Raw genomic sequence first — 22,583 nt, 5'->3', positions numbered from 1 at the left:
CAATCTGCGCCATGAAAATTTATTTGTTCAACGTGTCATAGTTTTCCTTTCCTCTTTCGTCTACCCCGGCCCCGTGCAGGACCAGGTGTTAAAAGAATAGGCCTGCAGTAGCGCTAAGCACCTGGTATGTGTGCCTCCGGTGGTGGAATGGGGTATCCCTGGCGTGTTACATGCTGGTGTTGTCAGGCTATAATACGGAAAACCTGACCGCAAACCATAGTGGTCCACCGTGTTTGGGAAAGATGTCACGTTCCACGCACGTTAAAGAACCCTGCTGTGGTATTCGATAGGAGTAGGAACCTTTGTTGCGCTCCGCCACAGGAGACTAAATTGCCATACCTTACCCATCCCTCCCTTTTTCTAGTGGCAATCAAAATTTTTTGACCCTACTATCCTTGTGTCCCATCCCTTTTTTTTTCATTTCATCATCATTTTATGTTCATTTTATCATCCATTTCATGTTCATCTTCGGATATAGCTGAAATATTGCTGCTCGGACGTTAAACCCCAACAATCAATCAATCGTCTACCCCGGACTTTTTATGAGCAACTCGGCGGGTGTTTCTAGAAAAGAAGATGACGCTTACCCTACCGGAGCACCTGGTCCATGCTCCCAGTTTTAGTGGAGTCCGAGTTGCTCATTTGCTTTTGTTACTTTGTATGTATGATTTTAATTACTTTATGGTCTTTGTTGTGTGTGTCTGTTTTCCATGTCTCGTCTTTGTCCCTGGATAACATTCTTTTGATTACCGCTAAACCCTTGGTTCCCTTGATTTCTCTTTCATTTTAAAGACCAGAGTGTATAATACTTGTGGGCAAATTCACTTGTGATTATGACCGATTTTCAAAATACTAACTATTCAAGCCATATTTAGAGAACGAAGTATTTTCCATTATCGGAAAAGATTTCTATTACTAATTAACTAATTATTTTCTATTGCATTCAACTGCTGGCCTCAACTAAGACTAGTTTGTAAAATTAAAATTGTTCGAACAGTTATTCATAGTAAGAAGATAAAATTAACTGCACGCAATATACTCTTCAGTAAGACTTTGATTAAATTTTACCATATGTTTAACCAGACAGTTTCTGGTGCTTGAGAATATTACATTATTTATGTTTAATTGCTAATTACTGGGTATAAATTGCCGTCTGACAAACAATTGAGTAAACAACATGTAAATTATGTTCTGCGTTTAAATTTTCTTAAAGGAATCTGCATTCAGATACATTTTATTCTTACTTTTCTGAGAATACAAAACTCAAGTTTGTAAGCATAGTACCAAAATTAAGTTTAATCTCATCAAAATGACACTGGCATTTGTGTCCTTCGTATTTTTATTCAACGTAGTTCGCTGTAAATCTATACAGAATAAGACAATTGCTGAGGAAATGCAGGAGAGGATGGACAAACTTGAAAACTTTGTTCAGTCATTGGAACTTACAGTTTTAAACATCAATTCCAGCTTACAAAAAGGTACATATTTATGTTGGTAGACATGTTTAAGTGTTGTAAATTATTCTGACGTAGACAATTTAAAGTAAACATTTGTTTCAATATTGGTGTTTAATAAAAGAAAAGTTATTTTCACACTTGCATTTACTAAGGAACAGTAATGTATGATATATTTTTATGACAAATTAAAGCGAGATATTACCAAAAGAATGTTTATCATTTATATATTTAACTTATTTTTATTTATGTTTCAGCTAAGGAGCGTAACCCTGTAATGTTCTACGCAATTATGCATAATAAAAATTTCAACCTGGATAAAGAGTCTACTGTTGTGTTTGAGAGGGAAATAATAAATGAAGGAGAACACTATAATAAGTATGACGGGGTGTTTGTAGCCCCACTTGACGGTCTTTATCTCTTCTCTTGGACAGTGTCATCGTACTCAAATAAGTGGGTGATGACTGAATTGGTAATTGATGGTTCTATCATATCATCGACTGGTGAAAGGACTTCAGCGACATCAGATCATACATCTGCTTCTATGACCGCTCTATACAAGATGAAGAAAGAAGAACATGCTTGGATAAGGACTACACGTTATTCGGGACCCCATTATTTTTACAGCAATGTAAACCATCCAACATCATCTTTTCTTGGTCTACTTGTACACACTCTTTGATACGTAGAAGTCTTATCCTCTATAGCGGATTAATGTTTTTGACCAACATTAGCTTGGAGGAGAAACTGTTTCTTTGGCATTTGTTGCAGAAAAAAACGGTGAATAATATTTGATTTCTGCAACAAAATTGTCTATATATTTCCGTATCAGAAGTTTACTAATGACTTTCATATTTGATGTATCATTTCTTGTAATAGGATTAAAAGGGATTTTCTTGAAACAAGACAAAACTAAGTTCAATAATATATCTTCCACCTAGTCACGTTTTGGTAGTATTGGACAAGTCTTAATTCAGGATTGACAGGAAAACAACAAGGATAATAATTACTTACGTGTTTGAGCACCATCAAGTGGTCTATGAGGAATACACATTCACTTTTGAACAATTCCCATACCGCCTCCCGTCTTTTCCGTTCAACGTCTGGAATTTTAATTTCATCTTGTGGTTTGTCTGAACTGGCAACTAAGTCAGACCAATGCAGCGTCTGCAATAATATCTAACATTATTTTTATCTAAACAAATTCAGTGAAAATTGATTCGAAGCTGAAAATCGGGCATTTTTTCACTTGTTTGTTTCCAGAATTCAAGCGTATGCACTGGTGCTAAACTTTCAAGTTTTAAACTGGTTATTTTCATTCATAAGCACAGCTTATAAAATACACAATGATGTTGAAATCTAATTAGGTAGCATGAGTTTGCATGTAACAATGATATCTAAAGTTTATTTCTTAAAACACATTGTGTTTATTTTGTTTATTTTTTGGGGTTTTTTTTTTATATTTTGTTATATTTAAAAGCTTAACATTAAATCAAGCTGTAGCAATCGTAAGTATGACCTTGAAATTTTACAAAATTCAGAATTTTAATAATAAAATGTTTTATTTCTGATACATTTCAGTTTTTTAACTGTTTTAATTTTATTCACGTTTAATTGGTGTGTTGTTTTTTTTTTATCTTACCAAGTTATAATCGATAATCGACATACTTTTCACGTTTGTTCTATTTCTGACCAATGTTTAATTCGGTTAGTACAATAACGTGAAAATCCCGTGACGAAATTTCACTTGAACAGATTACCGATCACGACAGGCCACCATCTTCATAGCTCTTAACCTTGTCAAGAACGCTATTCTGTTTAGCATTACCTTGTATGCTGATAAATGGTTATCTTTAAACTCGGACGGCGTGATCTGACTTAAGATGTCTTCCAGTCTTGGTAGCGATTCTTTACTTCTTGTTTTCATCTAAAAGAACATCAATATCCGACTGAAGATATTGTAAACGGCTGATTATTGAAATATATCTACTCCATTTCACGAAAAAGGCTTCACAACAATTGATAAGGAAACAGGTTTTGTGAAGGTAAACTTAATTACGTGACTTTTGCATACAGATAAACAATATATGATACCGTATAAGGAATTGATTGAGACTCCAGTATTCTAAGACAGATGTGCTTTTAACGAGTACAATCGTTTATCAAGAAAACCCGTCATCTTGTCGCAGTGTGATAATTGATTTGAAAGAGTTATTGGGCTTTTTTTCTTTTTCTTTAACACGATTTGCAATGCATATTATTGCTGTATTAGAAAAAATGATTATAGATATGATGAAATGCAACAAATGACCATCGTATAACCTTTATAAATATAGTAAATATTAGAAATATTAGAATATACACAACAATGTGTCGATGAAGCCTCGTAAAATTAGCGAAAGTGAGGGAAAAATACAGTTATCGACACTAAAATTTCATATCAAAATTGCATTATTAATATGATTGTTATTTTGTCACTGGGTCGATGTCACTGGAAGACCAAAGATCCCGAGGGTTTTCACCTACCCAGTAGGCAGACTTGTTTGATCCTGTGTTACGACTTTCAAAATCCCTAAAATGTAGATGCTTCATTTCTTGTATATCACATGGTAAAACTTTTACTTCTTTTTTCGAAAGTTTTGGTTTTGAGTACTTCATATAATCCAATATTTTTTTTTAATTCTCCCTCTACGAATTTCATTCTAGCGGTTACTCCTTGAAACACGTGTACAGAATATCGAAACTTGCAATAGTAACATGATTGGTATTTTTGTATTCAATCCTTACGGCATGCATGTTTTTCACGTTTTGTTCACTATTATATCAAAGGTAATATATACTCAATATAAAATTAGCACAAATTCTGCTTTATGACCGGAAAAGAATAGAAAGAATGACAGTAAAAAGATGGTAAACATTAAAGAATAACTTGTTTTCACTAAATATATTAACACCTCTACTGGTATCTACACAATGAAACAGACTCGGTGCACTCAAAAGTATGTACTGTTGGCCGGTATACATGTAGCACATGACAAATTATATTACTTACAAGCTTCAATAACGAAAACGATTGTCGCTTCTTTGATTCTGCAATTAGATTCGTATTTGAAAGTTATATATAGACAAGTTAAAATGGGTGTGACATCGATATTTAGTGTATCAAACGATAAGGAACGAATCATATAACTACTATAACACGCCAAATAATGAATGAATTATTCCAATTCCAAAAAAAAATGTTTATCAATATTATGAAAGTTTTTGGGTTTATTTGCAATTGTTAGGTGTTGTGGTTGTCATTAACTAAACATATAAATATTGCCTTTTCGGAAAAAAGTATATAGCTATTTAATTGATCAATGTTGGGTAAAATGTACGTTTTTGTAATTGCAAAATTGATACGTAGCCATAGTGTCGCCGATTCCATAATAAATGTTAGATTAAAATGATAGTTTTACTTTCCTATTGGCAACAAACCGACTCATACTCTTTTAAAACAAATAAAAGTACTTCATTTGACATTTTTTGGATGAACTTATAAAATTAAATATTACAGATACATATTTAGCTTTATGCTTCTTGATCTAGGTGTATACAATGAACAGGCAACAGCATACACGAAATTACAATTGTTCTTTCCTATGACCTGTTTGAATTGAAATAATCCAAGGGAAAGGCAAATTCGTATTGTTTGCTAGTCATCAGCGAATATTTTTATCGAAAATTGAATTATGAGTACATGAGTAAGTATTTTTTTTTCTTAAATTAAGACACAAATCAAAATTCACTTACCATCACCAATTGCTGTTCCGTTCTTCGTTGGATAGAAGTCCGATATAGTATTTCTCTTAATCAGCTTTTTGTGGGGGTCGTCCTGAACCAAGAGATCTCCAGGATAAACCGACATATTTATTTCAACAGAACTCCGTCTTCTTCTGAGCCGCTCAGCAAGATTGCTTTAACACATCAAAGTGTGAAATGTAATTACTTAAGGCGGCTAAAGTCAAACTGATTGATGTAAGCAATGTTTATTTTCTTCGCTGAATCGATTATTTCTAACGCAAATTGGCAATTTTTTAATTGAACCAATTTTAGGTATTTCTTTGTTATTGACAATTTAAGATAAGCAAGCATCGATGTATGAACATATTCCTTGTGGTTTTTGAAGATTGATTCCTTAAATAATTACGCTACCTATTCATAGAATAAACGTTAATTTGCGTGGGTAAGGAGCAGCTTCAAATCCAGGTAAATATATTAACGTTGAAGAAAATAAAGAAGACTGTCACCAAAATCCGAAAAAGGCATATTATATTTTTGATAATCCTGTATATCCCATCATCTATTATGACACTGGCTCCTGATACAACAGCATTTTCATATGTTCGTCCTCATTAGGGAGGTGCAAATAATAACGATTATTAAAAAAGCTCAACAAACAAAAAACAAAAAAAAACCAACAACTTTATCCAGGGTGTCGATCTGTCAAATAATCAAAATATTTACCATACCATTTAAAATTTTGATTTGGCTTAAGTACAAGACTACAAGAAACAGTTTTGTGATATGTTTTAAGCAATAATTAAATTATATGCAACTTTTTTGTTTATGTAAGTAAAAAGACAAACTGTAAGTAGTAGTGCTTATGAAAAATCTGGCAAGAGGTATTTCATGCATGTCAAAAATCCTTCAAATTTACTTGTATTTCTTATTTCGAAATAGATACAGAGCACACCACCAGTCTTAGTTTTTAATTTGGTAGCTCAGTTTTTAGAAACATATACATGAACATGAAATTTTTAAAGAGTTATCGTTCTTGATTTGAGTTGTTTTGGAAATTTTTATTGATGTATTGTTTTCTAAGAAAATCTTAATACAAGAATACTACTGGTATTGTTACATACAAATATGCGTATGTAGACCGAAAAAGCATAACTTGTTTATTTGGTTTTTCGACAATATGAATAATCCCTATCATTTGCAGTGTCTGAATTTTATATGAATTGACTTAAAAGAGGAGCCTGGAAAGAAAACGCGTAACTATCGTTACTACTAAAAACATTTTAAACTCATTTTGACTTAAAGTACAAAACTATGCAGCTTAAGATTAATTATAAACGTATTCATTCCTTATTTACTTCGGTTTATGCTTCATAATCAAACAAATTTGGAATACAAGAACGTCTAGTTGCTATGATACCATCAATAGCAGATATTTAGATTATGCTTGCTTGTATTGACGAATTACTCGAGAGACCTTAACCAGATTCATCCATTTCAATGATATCAAAAGTCTAAAGTTATAGAACTGTGTAGGCGGTTTAACGTTCCATGAACAATAATCATGACATCGTCTCTATTAACTTCAAGAAAGATTCCAATATTCTGACCTACTTGTCACCTTACAAATATTACTCCTGGGAGTTTGTGTTGAAGTTATTTCCCTTTCGTAAAATGTTTGTTACAATGAACACAAATATTTCTTTCTATCAACCAAATGGAAATATTTTCATCCAGCTTGTGCAAAATGTATGGAAAAAAACGTGATCAAATTTATTAGTAGTATTTCAAGTCACAAGGCGAAACTATAAATTCAGGAAACATAAATCACGTGTGTTTATAATTATCATTGTTATCTCAGCTTGTTTTCATTTAAAAAGGGTGCGTCATCCTGAAAGCTTGCTTTGTTTGCTTCACGTTTTCTAAAATAACACTGTTTTTTTTTTTTCACCTGTTTAAAACATATATATAGATGTTACTTTTTTCATACCGAAAACGAAGTTCTTTAATTCATTAAAACTAGCTAAATACTACTGCATATTAATGGTCATCAGAAAGGTGAATATATGCACTTTGATTTTTGGATTCATTCATTTGCCTTACCTTGCGTTATCTCCTTCATCGCATGAGTTACATGGTGAAACTTCTGGGGACAGCGTACTTGGAGAGACGTCACCAAAATTCTTCAGTAAAATAATATGTAGAAACAGTTCACAATTTTTGTAAAACTCTTCTTATATTACAGAGTATCTTAAAAACATGTAAAAAAAAGTAATAAAACAGTGAAACTGTCATGAAAAGGCATCTTAATTTTTTTTATTCATATAATTTATGTGCATTAAGCTTCGCATAAAATTCACTTAATTGCACATAAAATTCACGTGAAGGCTCAATTCATGCGAATTTTAAGTGAAAATCTGTCATAAATTTTATTTGATTAATTTAGGCGAAAACTACGTCAAAGTCATGTATCATTCTTCTTTAAAAAAAGAAATGAAAATCTTCTTAGTAATGTTAATGTTTTTAAAACTCCAATTCGAATAAAAAGTATGCTTAAATGTTATGTTTTAATAAAGAACACTAGTATAACACTTCGTGTGGTGGGTGTTTTATTATTTTTATTATTATTATTATTATTATTATTATTGATAGTAACTGCAGTGGTTCTGCGTATGGATCGTTTCATTAAATAATGCCTGACATGTAAGATGTGTGAAAATCATATAACAGCGTAGATAATGCCAAATGATGAAAATACTTAATTCATAATAGGATAATTAACTGGAAAGAGTAAATGACTAAAACATTATCACGAGTGCCGAAAAATGCATAGATTTGGCGAGTGCGCGGAACTTCTTCTGCGCACGAGTTAAATCTTCAAGCATTCTTGGAACAAATGGTCATGTGTTGGTTATTTACGATTTTCAAATTTTGTGATTGGCGGATTGATATAAAAGATGTGACGTTTTGGCTGTAGAAAGCCCAAGAGTGATAATACGGAGTGAAATTACCGAATTTATTTTACATTGTGAATTATTAAAACACATAAATAGTTCGTTTCCTGAGAAATCACAGTTTGATTCAGGACAACTAAAATTAAATTATGTGCTTAAATATTTTTGAATGTTTGAATGGTGTGAATTATGAAATGTGTACCAATAAAATGTTTCCAACTTGCACTTTTCATCACAACAATGAGAACGTTCACAAGCGTATAGAAAAATTTTGGTTCAAGAGATGAAATTGCACAGCGCCTGGTAAAGATTCTGGGTTGAATAAAAACTTTCTAAATTAATATTGTAGTTAAAGAAGATATGGAGATAAACATTGCCTAGCCTGTAGCGTGTTAAAGAAAACTCAATATGGTTCTACTTCATAACGTTCTTGTGTAAAATTATCGACATAGAAAGAATTCTAAAAGCATTATTGTGCTTTTCTAAAATCAAATGACGAGAATGAATATTTTACTACCACTTAATGGTTTTGCACAGAAGGGACATTTGCATTCATTTACTATTTATTCATATTAACTTCTTTACTTTATAATACAATGTACGAGAACTACTAAATATTGCAAACAACATCACAGCCTTGTGATATGTGATAAAATTACACGGAATAACGTTCCTTTTATAAAGTTCCTTTTTCCATCTTTATGTCGGTCAGTCCGCTAGGTCAAAACGTCTGTTCGTTGAGGAAAACTGAAACCAATATGTCTGTCAGTCAGCTAGGTCAAAACGTCTGTTCGTTGACGAAAACTGAAACCAATAAACATTTTTTCAAAAACATTTGCTTTTGTATCACAAATGAAAAAGAAATTTCCGTTAAACCATAAAAAAATATCCTAATCCATGATGGCGGTAGTCAATTGTAACATGGCAGCTGCATAACCTTTTTGAAAAGTAATATTACGTTTTACATGCTATAACAGTCAATATTGAGCTATGGAATTGAAATCCAACCTTCATATCTACGATAGCAGACCGCCGACCTCGTCTCGAAATAGGAGGCGATGGCTCTGTGTCTGATTCGCTGGAGTTAGGCAAGGAATTGGTTCTTCTGCTTGACTGTAAACATAAAAATGATAAGATATTCATACCTTGCAAAAAGGAAATTTAACATTAAGAAAGGTAGGTTTCATAATCCTTTCATCAGAATTTAGTGAGAAAATCAAAAGACATATGGCAATACAAAACATAATTTTTGGTATGTCAAAAGGCTTTTTATGGAGCGTAAAGGTTCAATATTTCGGGACCAAAATTCTTTGGATACACAAATGTTTGTTATTCAAAGATCAGAATCATTGTCATTTCCCATTTTTTTACAATGATAACTGAACACAACAAATGGCTCCCAGAGCCCAAATCGCTCACCTTGTTAGATTTTTGTCTTTCAAGACAAATCTAACAGGGACACGTACAACAATTTTAACTCATGGAGACTTAGGTAGGACTTATCATAAGGATCATTTCATCAATTAAAAGGTTCTTTCTATCTATGTTTTTGATGGATAAGAATCCCAACATCAATTTTATGGACAATACCCCAAAGCGACATTCATACCAAGTTAGGTTCTAAGTGGTCAAGTAATGTCAGAGGAGAAGAGTTTTTTTTTGACAGAAAAATATTATAAAGAGCAAAAAAAAGTCGAAAAGGGACAATAACGCCAACATGGCTTATAAGATTAAATTAAACCAAATTTAACTACTGATAGATATCATCATACTGAACACCTTATGTCAAGATTTGGCTAAACCTAAAGGTCTTGGAGATATATGCAAAAACGTCTGTCTGACTCCTATATTCTATTTTTAGCAACGGCAGCCATGTTTTTCAACGGATCAAAAGTCCCCAAAGCAGTTCTATGCAGAATACTCGCAGGAACATTCATACCTAATTTGGCTCTTATTGGGTAAGTAGTGTCAGAGGAGAAGAGTTTGGAAAAAAATGTTAAAGACAACCGACGTCATGTGATAGCAATAAAAGGCAGGGTGAGCTATAAAAATATATTTAATTTCAGTTTTCACTCTTATACAACATATTGTTTTGCAATTTTCTGCACTTTAGCGCTATGTATTCTAGAATGAAGAAATTTATGGACATTTTCACTATATTATGTTGTCTGCAATAAGATAACTTTCCAATTCTCACGTTCCTATCTAGCACGAAAAAATCCTTTCAAATTTAGATATTTATGATTGAATGTCCGGTTCAATCAAATTATGTTTTAAGAAAATGTCGCAAATGTTTTAACATTTTCATGAGAGATCAACACGCACTACTGCAATAATATGGAAACTAAATATAGTAACAAATGTAATCGGCATTTCAGATAACTGTTGAAAGCCAAATGGTTCCTGTTCATGTAAGATAAACTATGGCTCAATCTGACAATTGCACAAAAGGTCAAACGAGATCTGTGCGCTACTACTCACTGGGTATACCCCCGCTTTCCCCCCAAAATGTATTATTCTAAAACGCTGTAAACAGGAAGTAGTCTCCAATAGGACCGAAATCCATTTGTGCTGTGTAGGATCACTAGCTACGACTACATACCAAATATCAAGTGGCTACAGTTGCCAAAGTTCTGGTTACGGACGGAAGGACGGAATAGTGGACACAGCTAATAATTTTAACTTTCGTAAAACCACAAGATATCATATTCTGCTTAAAAGTGAACATATCTGAATACTTACTCAAAATATTTCTTGTGTGAATAAATCTTTTCTACGTGACTTATACTTCTTTTTTGAACAACTCAAAAGAAGCAGAGAACGCTTACCCTGCCAGTGCTTCTGGTCCAAGCCCCCTGATTTAAGTGGAGAACAGGTTGCTCATATTTTTCCCCGGTTTAGTTGTTTAGTTATATTCTTTTGATCACCCTTCGAATCCTGGTTCCCTTGGTTTCCCCTGGAAAATTGTGTTAATGATCATCTTGGAAAAACTGAAAATACTTAACATCCGTCGATTTAGTGAGGAGCTTTATTTCAATCTATAATTTTAAAATAATACTTTATCATTAATAGTCTTTTTCATCGAATCTGATTATTCATCACCACTGTTTAGTATAAAAATTAGTATGAATTATGATTATGTGGAATGTATCAAAGAGACAAAAACTCTCCCATTTAGGGAAAAAACAGTCTTGTACACATGTCGGAAAACGTGAGCTTTAAATAAACTCTGATCTCTTTTTTCCTTTTTAATATGATATTACTTCCACATATCACTTATCGTAGAGATGCGGAATAAAACACCATGCAAGCATAATGAAATACGAGATATGAAGTGTAATATTGGGTTGTCATGCTAGAGACATTAACGTGTAATAACGCAAACACGTATCAAATTTAACCGTTACATATATACACGTCAAGTACATACGAAGGACTTTTCACAATTTACATGAAAAGAAAAAGCGCACAAATCTTGAAAACAAGATCTGATGTTTTTTTTTTTAAATTGTGTCAACCCCCTTAAAATTAATTTAATTGGACAAAATCATTATATAATTTTCCAACTACATGTGTATGTAAAATTTCCAATTAAACATAACCTCCAGTGTAGGTTCTCAAACCCCCCACCATGAAAAACTAATCACAATCCTTGAATGACAAAGCCACTACACTCACAAAAAATTAGATTATTTAAACAAAAACTCATTTTTTTCAACATTACATGCATGTACTTTGGTCAATAAAACTGAAAGCAGACATAATACTGGTGAAAAACCGAAAGGCGCAAACCGCACCGCACCAATTTATATTGAGAGGGTAAAACTTTAAACATCATGTTTAAAAATATGACTTATAGTCAACCAACTTTGTGAAATATGTTCAATTATAAATAATCGGGAAAAATGTAAAACAACAACTTAATTAGTATAACATATAGAAAACAAACCAATAATTGATTAATATTTTATGAATATAATCATAAAGAGATATATATGTAGTTTCCAAAATCCTACCGTATTACAAATTTCAATCTATCCCTATTATCTTCTACAACTAAACTAAGACAATAAGAAGTAGAATTTTCAATTAAAAGACATTGCTGAATCTAAACCTTGAAAACGTCTGACTTGTAGCTGTGCTTCTCTATTTGATTACAGTCCTTCTGGTCATGCCATCACTGGTGATTTGAACTCCTACGTAATTTTATAGTCCAAAATTCAGAGAACCAAAGCACCCCACAACTGGAACATAATTTCAAAACCATAATGCTATAGAAGATTATGGATAGAGGGAAAAGAACCAAGATGCAGAAGTCGAATCCTTGTCAGAATGGATACGTAAATAAAAAGTTTTATGGATGGGAAGGAAATAGAAGTTGTTGAACTCCTACGTAATTTTATAGTCCAAAATTCAGAGAACCAAAGCACCCCACAACTGGAACATAATTTCAAAACCATAATGCTATAGAAGATTATGGATAGAGGGAAAAGAACCAAGATGCAGAAGTCGAATCCTTGTCAGAATGGATACGTAAATAAAAAGTTTTATGGATGGGAAGGAAATAGAAGTTGTTAAAGTATACAAATATTTAGGTGTGTTTTTCAGTATAAGTAGATCCTTTTTATATACTAGAAAATATTTGAGTGAAAAAACGTCGAAAGCTATGTATGGTATCCTAAATTAAGCAAGGAAAAATCAGCTGTCTATAGAGTGTCAACTTGGTCTGTTTGATAAGATAGTTATGCCAATTTTATTATATGGATCAGAAGTATGGGGTTATGAAAATTTAGATATTTTAGAACAATTGCATTTAAAATACTGCAATGTGATTTTGCATATCTAACAGTCAACTTCCAGTCACATTATATATGCTGGGTTGGGGAGACATCCAATATCAATTAATGTAAAGATACAAATGGTCAATTACTGGGCTCGCATCAGAAATGGTAAAGACAAAAAACTTTGCTATCATTTTTTCTATATTCAATTTAGTTATCTGAGTAACTATGGATACGATACAAAATGGATTAACTTCCAGGTAATGCCACATACAAACGTACTACTTTTGACAAAGATTAAATCCCAAACAACCATAAGTCCTTCATGTCTTTTCTCAAAGTACCTCAACATCAAAACAAAATGTGAAGACTTGCCTTAATTGTACTAGAATCCCGAACTTCATAATAATCAATACGCAGAAAGGTATATAGCTGGATAATCACCTTGCTGAAAAAATGAGATGTCAATTCAGATAATCAGCAAGTAGTTGCAATACCACCTACTCTCGTACTGGTATTAATCATATATGGATACTTAAAGATTCTTGATTTACTTGAAAGCCGAAAATCCCGTAGTTTTTCGGAAATTAGATCTCTTTAAAATTGTGATTTCTCAACTCCTTGCACTACGTTGTCACAAAAAAATTAAAATATTGTTTTAAAGGATTAATTCGCAAATCTTTAGCTGATTCGAGAAATTATGGTGTTCCAAGTTAGAAATCCATATTTTTTTTAAAACATCCTAGAAGGGTGAAGAGTGCTACACGGAAAAGCAGGTTTACGTCATGCTTGATTTCTTCATTGAAAACCTACTTGTCGCATTTGAAGGGGCTATTTTTCAGCAATAAGTTGGCACTTAAGTGCCAATGGGCACTCGTTGTGTTCCTCTCCTAACCGACTTGTTTTTGTATTCATACTAGACTGAATTTCTGCCGAATCTCGTGAAGAATGAAAAAAAATAAAAAATGCTAAATCCTTTTAATTTCACATACAGATATAATGATGAAATATTAATGTATTCTCCAATAACAGCCCTTCTTTCGGTAAATGGTTACCTTCAATATATCCACCAGAGCTCGAGATGAAGAAGCAGAATTATCTTGTTCAATATATTTTTTGGAACTATATCTCGAATTCGACAAGAGTGGTTACAGTTGCGATCACTTCTAACCTCTCTTAAATTCTGTCAGAATTTGCCAGGATTTCTGTTCTACGACAACAGATAGAACAGAAATCCTGACAGGGTTTGACAGAGGCTGTCCTGGGTCTGGACACATTTTGCCCTATTCCCTGACAGATCCTGACAGAAACTGTCCTGGGTCGTGACGAAGAAAATACGAAAAGCTGATCTAAACTGTCATACCCCTGGACAGTTCCTGACACTAAATGTTCTATTCTGTTTGACGTAATTTAGAACAGGAAGTCCGCGATTAATAAACGAAACTGTGTGACTGATGTAAATTAGCAAATCCGATTAGGAAGAAAATCGTGATTTCAAAATTTATATTGAATTTCCAATTACAGTGTATATATATAAAGCACGTCATGATCATCATCCCACAATCACTGGATCGTTGTTCATATTCCAATTTTCGTCGGTAACGGTCCAGTCACCCATCGCTCAAAAATTATCATTGCTTACATGTATAATTTTTTTTATATATTCTGTCATACGCTTATGATATTAATTAAAGTAAATTATTTAATCATAAAATTAAAGGTCTATGTTTCTGTTCTAATATAAGTGTAAAAGTGGTAACCGATAACTTTCAGATGTTTGGTAATTCTCACGAAGTTCAAGATTGACAAAGTACTTTTTGAGTGAAAGTCACTTTTAATAACATAAGGGTCACAAATCATTCTAAAAAATGTTGAAATTTTAGCATTAAATGGGTGACTGATACCTAAATATTTCGGTCGAAATTCTTCAAAATGCCACTTTTAGCTACGAATACGAGTGTGAACACTTTAATTAAAAATGTTAGTTTTATATTAGTGATTGTGACATCTGTATTTAAGTAAAAATTCTAAAAATTCTGCAAAATGTATGAGTGCAAGCAATTTATTTTTCAAAATGGTCTAAAACTGTTGACTAAAATGCTTATTTTTTCAATATAACTATCATGTGGGTGACTGTGACACATACATTTCTGTCAAAATTCTTCAAAGATGTCATATTCTTGCAAAATGTATGAGTATCCACACTTTAAATTTCCACGAGTGTCTAAAATTAATGACAAAAATGGTATTTTTTTCAATATAACTATCATATAGTGGTTGTGACATATTAATTTGAGTCAAAATTCTTTAAAAATGTCATATTCTTTCAAAATGTATGAGTGCACCCACTGTTAATTTCCATGAGAGTCTAAGAGTAATGACTAAAATGCTAATTTTTTTTCAATATAACTAACTATCATGCGAGGGCTGCAACACATTATTTTTATTCCAACTTCTTTAAAAATGTTATATTCTTGCAAAATGAACGAGTCCACACACTTTAAATTTCCATGAGGGTTTAAAATTAATGACTAAAATGCTATTTTTTTTTCAATATAAATATCATACAGTGGCTGTGACATATTAATTTGAGTTAAATTCTTTAAAATGTCATATTCTTGCAAACTGTATGAGTGCAAGCACTTTTAATTTCCATGAGAGTCTAAAATTAATGACCAAAACTCTAAATTTTTCAATATAACTATCATGTGGGTGGCTGTGACACATTAATTTGAGTCAAAATTCTCTAAAAATGTCATATTCTTGAAAAATGAATGAGTGCGAGCACTTTTGAAATCCTTGAGAGTCTAAAATAATTGACTTAAATCCTTTTTTTTTTTTTTTTGGTAATATAACTATCACGTGGGTGACTTATATATTTCAGTAAAAATTCTTCAAAAACGTATATATACATCACTCAAAATTATTCAGAATGTCATATCCTTTCAAAGTGTATGAGTGTGAACACTTCCATAAAGGTCTAAAATTTCTGTTTAAACTGTTTAAAATTGTCAATATATATAGGTACTCTGTATCATACTGGTGTCAGAGGCGTAGCAAGTACGACAGGCAATATTTTTTGTTGGTACTGCATGCCATACATAAAAGTCGGGTAAAAAAATTGAAAAAAATCAAGTTTAAACACAGCAAGGCTGCCTTCCCGTCGTACAAATCGGGATTCGGGTGCTACGCCTTTTTTCGTATGTAATTCAGTCAGAGAAGTATTCTGGAGCTAATGACTAAGAATCTGTCAGGAACTTCTGGCAAGCCGTTGTGGAATTTCTTCCCCATTTATTGATATCAACAAATTATTTATTGATATCAAAAGATTATTGATGTATCTGAGCACGATTAAAGAGCGCATGTGGCGCCCTCTTTATCAACACATATTTATGTTACTAAGTTCTCATTAGAAGCATTGGAACCAATTATTGACAAACGTTCAAGTATTAGCAAAGACAAAAACTGCAAATACAATACAAAAAAGGGGTTTTGCCGTCCAATATGTAAAATATGTCATATCGGCCTGGATAAAATTCATCTTGGCCTAGACCAATATGACGTATTGGACTAGTCAGTCAATAAAGGTATAATATTGATACTAACATTAAATCCAAAAGTAAGTTGTAAACAAGAAGTACTCAAAACCAAGTAAACAAAATCAAAAAATCAAAATCAACATATCAGATGCCAAATCCAATACTGAGAAGTTTTACAAGTAATAAAAGCCTCATTTGTGTTGGGGCTTTTAATTTGGTAGAACTGAAAATCCAGGTACATGCAACTAATCTTTGATGTCAATCGGAACCGAAAATTCTGACTACTGGGCAGGTGAAAGTAGTACTCAGAATCAGCGATACCACACTTAGTATGTCAACCATTTATCCATTGCAACTGTCGGTGGACATGATACATGAAATATGTCCGATACAATTTTAACTGGAGTACATAAAACATATAGCGCAACAAATAAAATTTTCTTTGAAATGCTTCTTCGAAAATGGTAGATTGAAGTAGCATAATATAAAAAATCAAATAATGTAAAATGGTCTAAAATAATTCATGAAAATCCAATCAAAACGGGTCCAGATGTAATGTAACCAACTGAAATATTTTGAAGAAAAACTTTAACTGCTTTTGGTTTTGAACAATGCAATACATGGGTATTTTGCTTACCTCCTCACGAGTCAAAAGGCTACAAACAGTTTTCAGATATTCTGTGTCAATTGTCTGTCCCCGGCGAAGTGATCGACGACGCAATTTTGACAGTCGCCTTTTGAGAACTCCAGAATCGGTCATTTCACGTGGTACAAAATTTGTCTATTCTACATTCAAATCTAACCAATAGTTCCATTGGAAAATCCGTGTAATAACAGTATATTGTTGATCAAGATATTGTGAAATTAAATTGAGTTAACTGTTTTCAATTAGGATCATTAAAGTTATAAAATTTGATTTCAATCTTTACGTATGCTCTTTCAATCTATGAATTGTCATTATTTGCTCACATACACGCAGCAAGAAGGTTAATCCTCAAATTAAGAAACAATTCAGTCAATTAGACTTCCATTTCGTCGATATCGGATTTCAAAACATCCAACAATTCAATTCTGTTTTCCACAGTAAAGACAACACGGCGTAATCCATAGTTCGAAATGAATATCCCAAGCGATTTCTTCTTTGTTTTACTGATGTCAGACGAATTTTTATGAAAATATAGGTTGAAATTCCTTACGGTTCCAAATCATCATCTGTTTTAGAACCCTTTGGTCAAATGACAAACGTATCACACAGTAGAACCTTATGGGAAATTAAGACCCCAAAAGACCACAATTCATTTGAAATAATGACTTTTGCTCCCCATAAAACCCCTATGTCTTTTACTGTCTATTGATTGTCATTTATGATACGCTATTATTTGGGCGACCTACCGGAAGATACACTCCAACGGGATTAGGTTCAATCCGAAAAATCACTTAGTGTTTATGGTATTCCAATATACTACTTTATACGAAAGATCCAATACTTGTCTGTGGTAAATATCACAGTTGATCATTTCTAACATTAAAAGTTTAAAGAATCATGCTTTGTAAAGTTTACAATGGAGTAAGTGCCATAAACTAAGAGATTCTTAAGAATTTAAGTGTAAGTGTTTGTAAGAATCAGGCAAAATGGGAAAAATCAACCGATCTGACAATGTAATACCACTCGATAATACTTTCTCTATTTGAAAAGACCATTATTTTATCTCTGCAATACTGGCCTTGCTCAGAAATGTTTCAATAGAATGTTAGAAAAATTAGGTTTTTCACAGAGTTATCTGTCCTTGAAATGTTCATTTTCAGTGCACTTCAATGAAATTGTAACTCAGTGGTCCAGCATATGGAAAATCTTGTCTCTTTGCCTTAATTCTGATGGTTTCTCAAATGAAACGATCAAAGTGGTGGTTTTTTCATACCATGTTTCACCCACTGCCTGATTCCAACAGACACTGACGCTTAATAGAGTTAACACAGAATCTTTGTAAGTCAAGTACCGACCTGAAGACTAAAGCATGTTCTGACTAAGTCAGCTGTTCTATAAAATCGGATGCAGGCCTATTTTACTCTTTTTTACCCATTAAACATCTAAGAGGCCATATAATTTTATTTATCACAAAGGTATATGTTTCATGTTTTCAGGAATTTTACTTCTGTTTAGCTAAGGTTTTAGAAAAATTCATGTAACTATATTTTTATTTATAAAAAAAAACATCTCCGAAACTTTCCAGTCTTGCTTCATTATTAATATACGAAATTGGATTTAAAACATGTTGTTTTCATAAATAAATTCGAATTTCCCTACAACAGGTATTACACTTAAAAATAACCTTTTTCTACGGGAGCTGGTTCAATGACAATGATATAAAATATCTACATGTACCAATGCATGCTCTTCCTTCGGAAGATAAAAATGTTTTTTAATTAAAGGCAGATTTTAATGTTTATGTAAATTTATTAAATTAAATGTATTATTTAAAACCTAAAATTCAACAATTTCTTGTTTTATTAGCATTGAGATAACTTTAAAGTTGACCTTTTAAATCCTTCTTTCAAGACAAAATACTTCTTGATACCTGTTCAGAAATAAGCTTCTTTAATACACGTGCTACTCATTTTTCGTAGTAAAAAAACGAAGTCAGAAAAAGAAATAAAGTTATTTATACTTTTTATTCCAACACATACACTTATATTTGCTCTGTTTAAAATAAAAAAAAGTATAGATTATTTAAACATTTTTTACAGCAATTAACGTAGTTAACTTCAGGGAATATAGTTGGTCTTCTCTTGAATGAATGGCTATTATCTGATCAACTACCTCGTTCTTATAAGTGGTAGACATAGGGAAAGAGAAATAACTCTTGAAATCAGTGATATGTTTGTCCACCAAAGCCTTTCAAGCTTTCTTCTGAAACAGAATGGAATCTGAGTCACTTTGATGCTTACATGAGGTTGATGTCAAATGCTGAACGTTCCAATGATTTGTAAGAGTTGTGTCCCTTACCCTAGGTCTACTTCCTTAACTAAGCAATTGACAATGAAATATAAGCTTTCCATCAAATTTAAATTAGAATAACTATGTAATGATTGTAAGTATAAACATGAATTTTGAGGCAAAGTCACACAAACAGAATATTCTATCAAACAGCACCCAAAATCGCTTACAACGCATGCGTAATCCATATAAACCCACACTAAATTTAAAATTAATCTATACATTGGGAGCTGATATAATTGTAACGCAATACGGACGGGCGGAAGCAACGAAGGGCGGACAAGGTGGTTAGAATAACTGAGTAGGTGTTTTATTTCTTTGTCAATTGTGCGGTTAACTGCCTACTATTAGGTATTAGGTGGCAAATAATTTAACAAATAATGATGATTCAACTAGAGGAAGAATAAATATTATCTTTGAAGTTTCCCATGTTACTCGCTGTAACAAGAAAGTAATATTTCCTAAAGAAATCACATGGCGCATACAATTGCTCTTTGAATTGTCTTGTTTTCAAATACTAAGAACAATGACCTATTCTCTTACATCCGTTATCTATGACTTCGATAAGATGTCTGCAAAATAAATGAGCAGATCATATTCTAATTATTTTCTTAGTAATGTGACAAAGAAACTCGCATGGGGATTATGAATATACATTGCTAATCATAACAGAATATGTTTGTTGAATATTTTGCGTCTTTGAATGATGTATGATGAATTACATTCATTACCAATACTGAATGTCCATTGATGAATTACGAAAGCCGTTTGAAATATAAAACTCGTTAGTACAATATCTAAGGACGTAATTCATGGAACTATCAAAATATTAATTCATACGTGAAGAAATATCTACTTGTAATAAAATGAAAGAAACAGTAAAACATGCATGATGAATCATTCGAACAGACTCAAAGCTTTTACAAAATTCAAAAGTTGCAAAGCAAAGATAATAGGAGCAAAATCAACAAAATAAACATATAGTCATGTATTTTGTTTCTAAAACACAGCTCGTGGTTTGGTTTGACAAGTTAAATATGTCGTTTTGTATAACATTTCTTGGTTACGGTAACTTGTTTGCTTGTTTTCACAACTCTAGCAGTGACACCCCAGGTTCATATACATAATATGTTTTCAGATTTCATTTTTGATTATTGATATATATCGTTTTTGTTTGTTTATTTGTTTGTTTGTTTGTTAATATTGTCCTTACTTAAATGTTATGTAGAGACTGACGCTTGCCCATGATCTCCATCGCGTGATTCTAGAAATGGTAAATTTGGTAATTTCTACTCCAGAAAAGATTTCAGTTAAAAATTGCATTACGGTAAGACAGCATTCGTATCAGCAATATATAACATATTTTAGAGTGCAAAGAAAGACAATCCTTAAAATATCTCACTGCAATCAGTAGAGGCAATATATGCTGAATATTACGTGTCAAAATCTATATTGCATACTGTATCAACCGCGGGACTCTTATATCACCCCAAGGGCCACTGGCCCGCGCAGTGGAATAGGTCGGGATACAGAATGCGATACAGATTTTGACATGTCGTGTTCATTATATCATATATTTTAACCAGACTTCAAGTATGGGCTGTAAAGGGGTGTGATATAGGGTATGTGATATAGGACTAGGGGTGTGATATTGGGTAGACGATATAGGATTTAAACAAACACTTATAATGCATATGCAAAAAAAGTTATCTTTTAATCTAAATATATGATATAGTAAATAAAGTGTGTTGATAATCACAATAAGTGATATCAAATATGAAACATTAATCGCAAATTCTGAAGGTTAGGATATATTTATTTTCTATTTCAATATCTACTTTTCATGATTCGGGCAAGAAATAATAGAAATTAAATTATACCTGTCATAGGCAAAAGCAAGGGGGCGGCCCCTAATTGTCTATCAGACATTCAATAAAAATGACGCTGAACGTATATTTAATGTAAATGCTTTCGTTTCTTTTCGATGGGTTTCAACTGTATCATGTTCCTTGTCTTTTTACATTACAAATTACATTGTATTGTAACCTTTCAATCATGAATGCTGCAATCCTGTTATTGTTATTATTATTATTATTATTTATAATAAAAAATGTTTTGTTATTTTATATCAAATAAGAAATATTTGTTGGAATTCAAAGGATGTTTTTAATAGAACATCCGAAAGACAAGATTACTTTTGATGTTTCCATATAAGTATACCCTATTGTCTGAAGATTTGACACCATACAAAACACAAGAATACAAATGCGTTATAGACTAACAAAATCTGATATACTATACATACCCTTTTAGGCACTTTTAAATACTGAGAATCTGCAAGATACAAAAGAAAAGACGTATTGAGTAAACTAAGTGTAGCTTAAGAAGGATAACTCTATTCCAAATAAAAATTTCAGTGAGTTTATCATTGTTTAGAAAATAAAGCTTCAATGGCTAATTTCAATAACTTGTGTTTACCATTCTTAAGACTGAATACATATAATTGGAAAAGTTGAAATGCATCAAGGCAAAACAATTTCATCATAATATTTTTTTTCTTTTTTTTTTATTATTAATATTGTTATAAAATGCTAGTATAATAATTAGGGGGGATTTTTTTCTGTTTCTGCGATTCTAAAACAAATTTAATAATTGATTGAATTTCAGTACATGTTAATTAGTAAAAGGCATTTAAAAATTTTTAAAAGAAGTTTAAAAGACTATTGGCTCTCTCCCTTATCACACAAAGCCTGATAATGTTTATACTTTCTCCAATAAAAAATATCTCAAAAGTGGTAATGAATCGTAGTAATTTAAATGGTTTAAATGGTTATCGGGTAAACGATAAAGCGAGTTTAATGAAAGTTCAATTAATACAACGTTAATTCCGGAGTTGTGTCCGGTTTTCGACAAGCCTTTATAATGCTTACGTCAGTAATCTGTTACGTCATTGTCAGCGTTCATGATTGGCGAACGGTTCTCAAAAATGAAATGCATGCAATTCAACATTTTCAACCTGAATAACACGGAATGCTCAAACGGAGAGAAGTGAGGGGAACGTGCAATATCGACTGATC

The 22,583-nt window shown here is 32.2% G+C and overlaps 2 protein-coding genes across 3 annotated transcripts in view; one reads left to right on the top strand and one right to left on the bottom strand.

Moving 5' to 3' along the window:
- Positions 1–22,583, bottom strand: part of LOC148627812 (uncharacterized) — a 64,440-nt gene that overhangs the window by 9,605 nt on the left and 32,252 nt on the right. For both annotated transcript variants that reach the window (XM_088579415.1, XM_088579424.1), the window contains exons 4-10: positions 21,812–21,840; positions 9,200–9,304; positions 7,341–7,420; positions 5,250–5,413; positions 4,507–4,544; positions 3,283–3,381; positions 2,469–2,621 (exon numbers count right to left, since the gene is read on the bottom strand). In XM_088579415.1, coding sequence (XP_088435541.1) covers positions 2,469–2,621; positions 3,283–3,381; positions 4,507–4,544; positions 5,250–5,413; positions 7,341–7,420; positions 9,200–9,304; positions 21,812–21,840 — 668 coding nt within the window. The remainder of the gene's footprint in view (positions 1–2,468; positions 2,622–3,282; positions 3,382–4,506; positions 4,545–5,249; positions 5,414–7,340; positions 7,421–9,199; positions 9,305–21,811; positions 21,841–22,583) is intronic.
- On the top strand, positions 1,157–3,029 carry LOC148627813 (uncharacterized). Its single transcript, XM_088579455.1, has 2 exons — positions 1,157–1,478; positions 1,712–3,029. The coding sequence occupies exons 1-2, from the start codon at positions 1,310–1,312 to the stop codon at positions 2,134–2,136; spliced, it is 594 nt and encodes a 197-aa protein (XP_088435581.1). The 5' UTR covers positions 1,157–1,309; the 3' UTR covers positions 2,137–3,029.

The sequence above is a fragment of the Perna viridis genome, chromosome 1 (assembly GCF_037379345.1).
Source record: "Perna viridis isolate PV_CMFRI_1.1 ecotype Kerala chromosome 1, ASM3737934v1, whole genome shotgun sequence".
In the NCBI taxonomy this organism is placed as follows: domain Eukaryota; kingdom Metazoa; phylum Mollusca; class Bivalvia; order Mytilida; family Mytilidae; genus Perna; species Perna viridis.
This window is presented reverse-complemented; position numbering and strand designations above follow the sequence as displayed.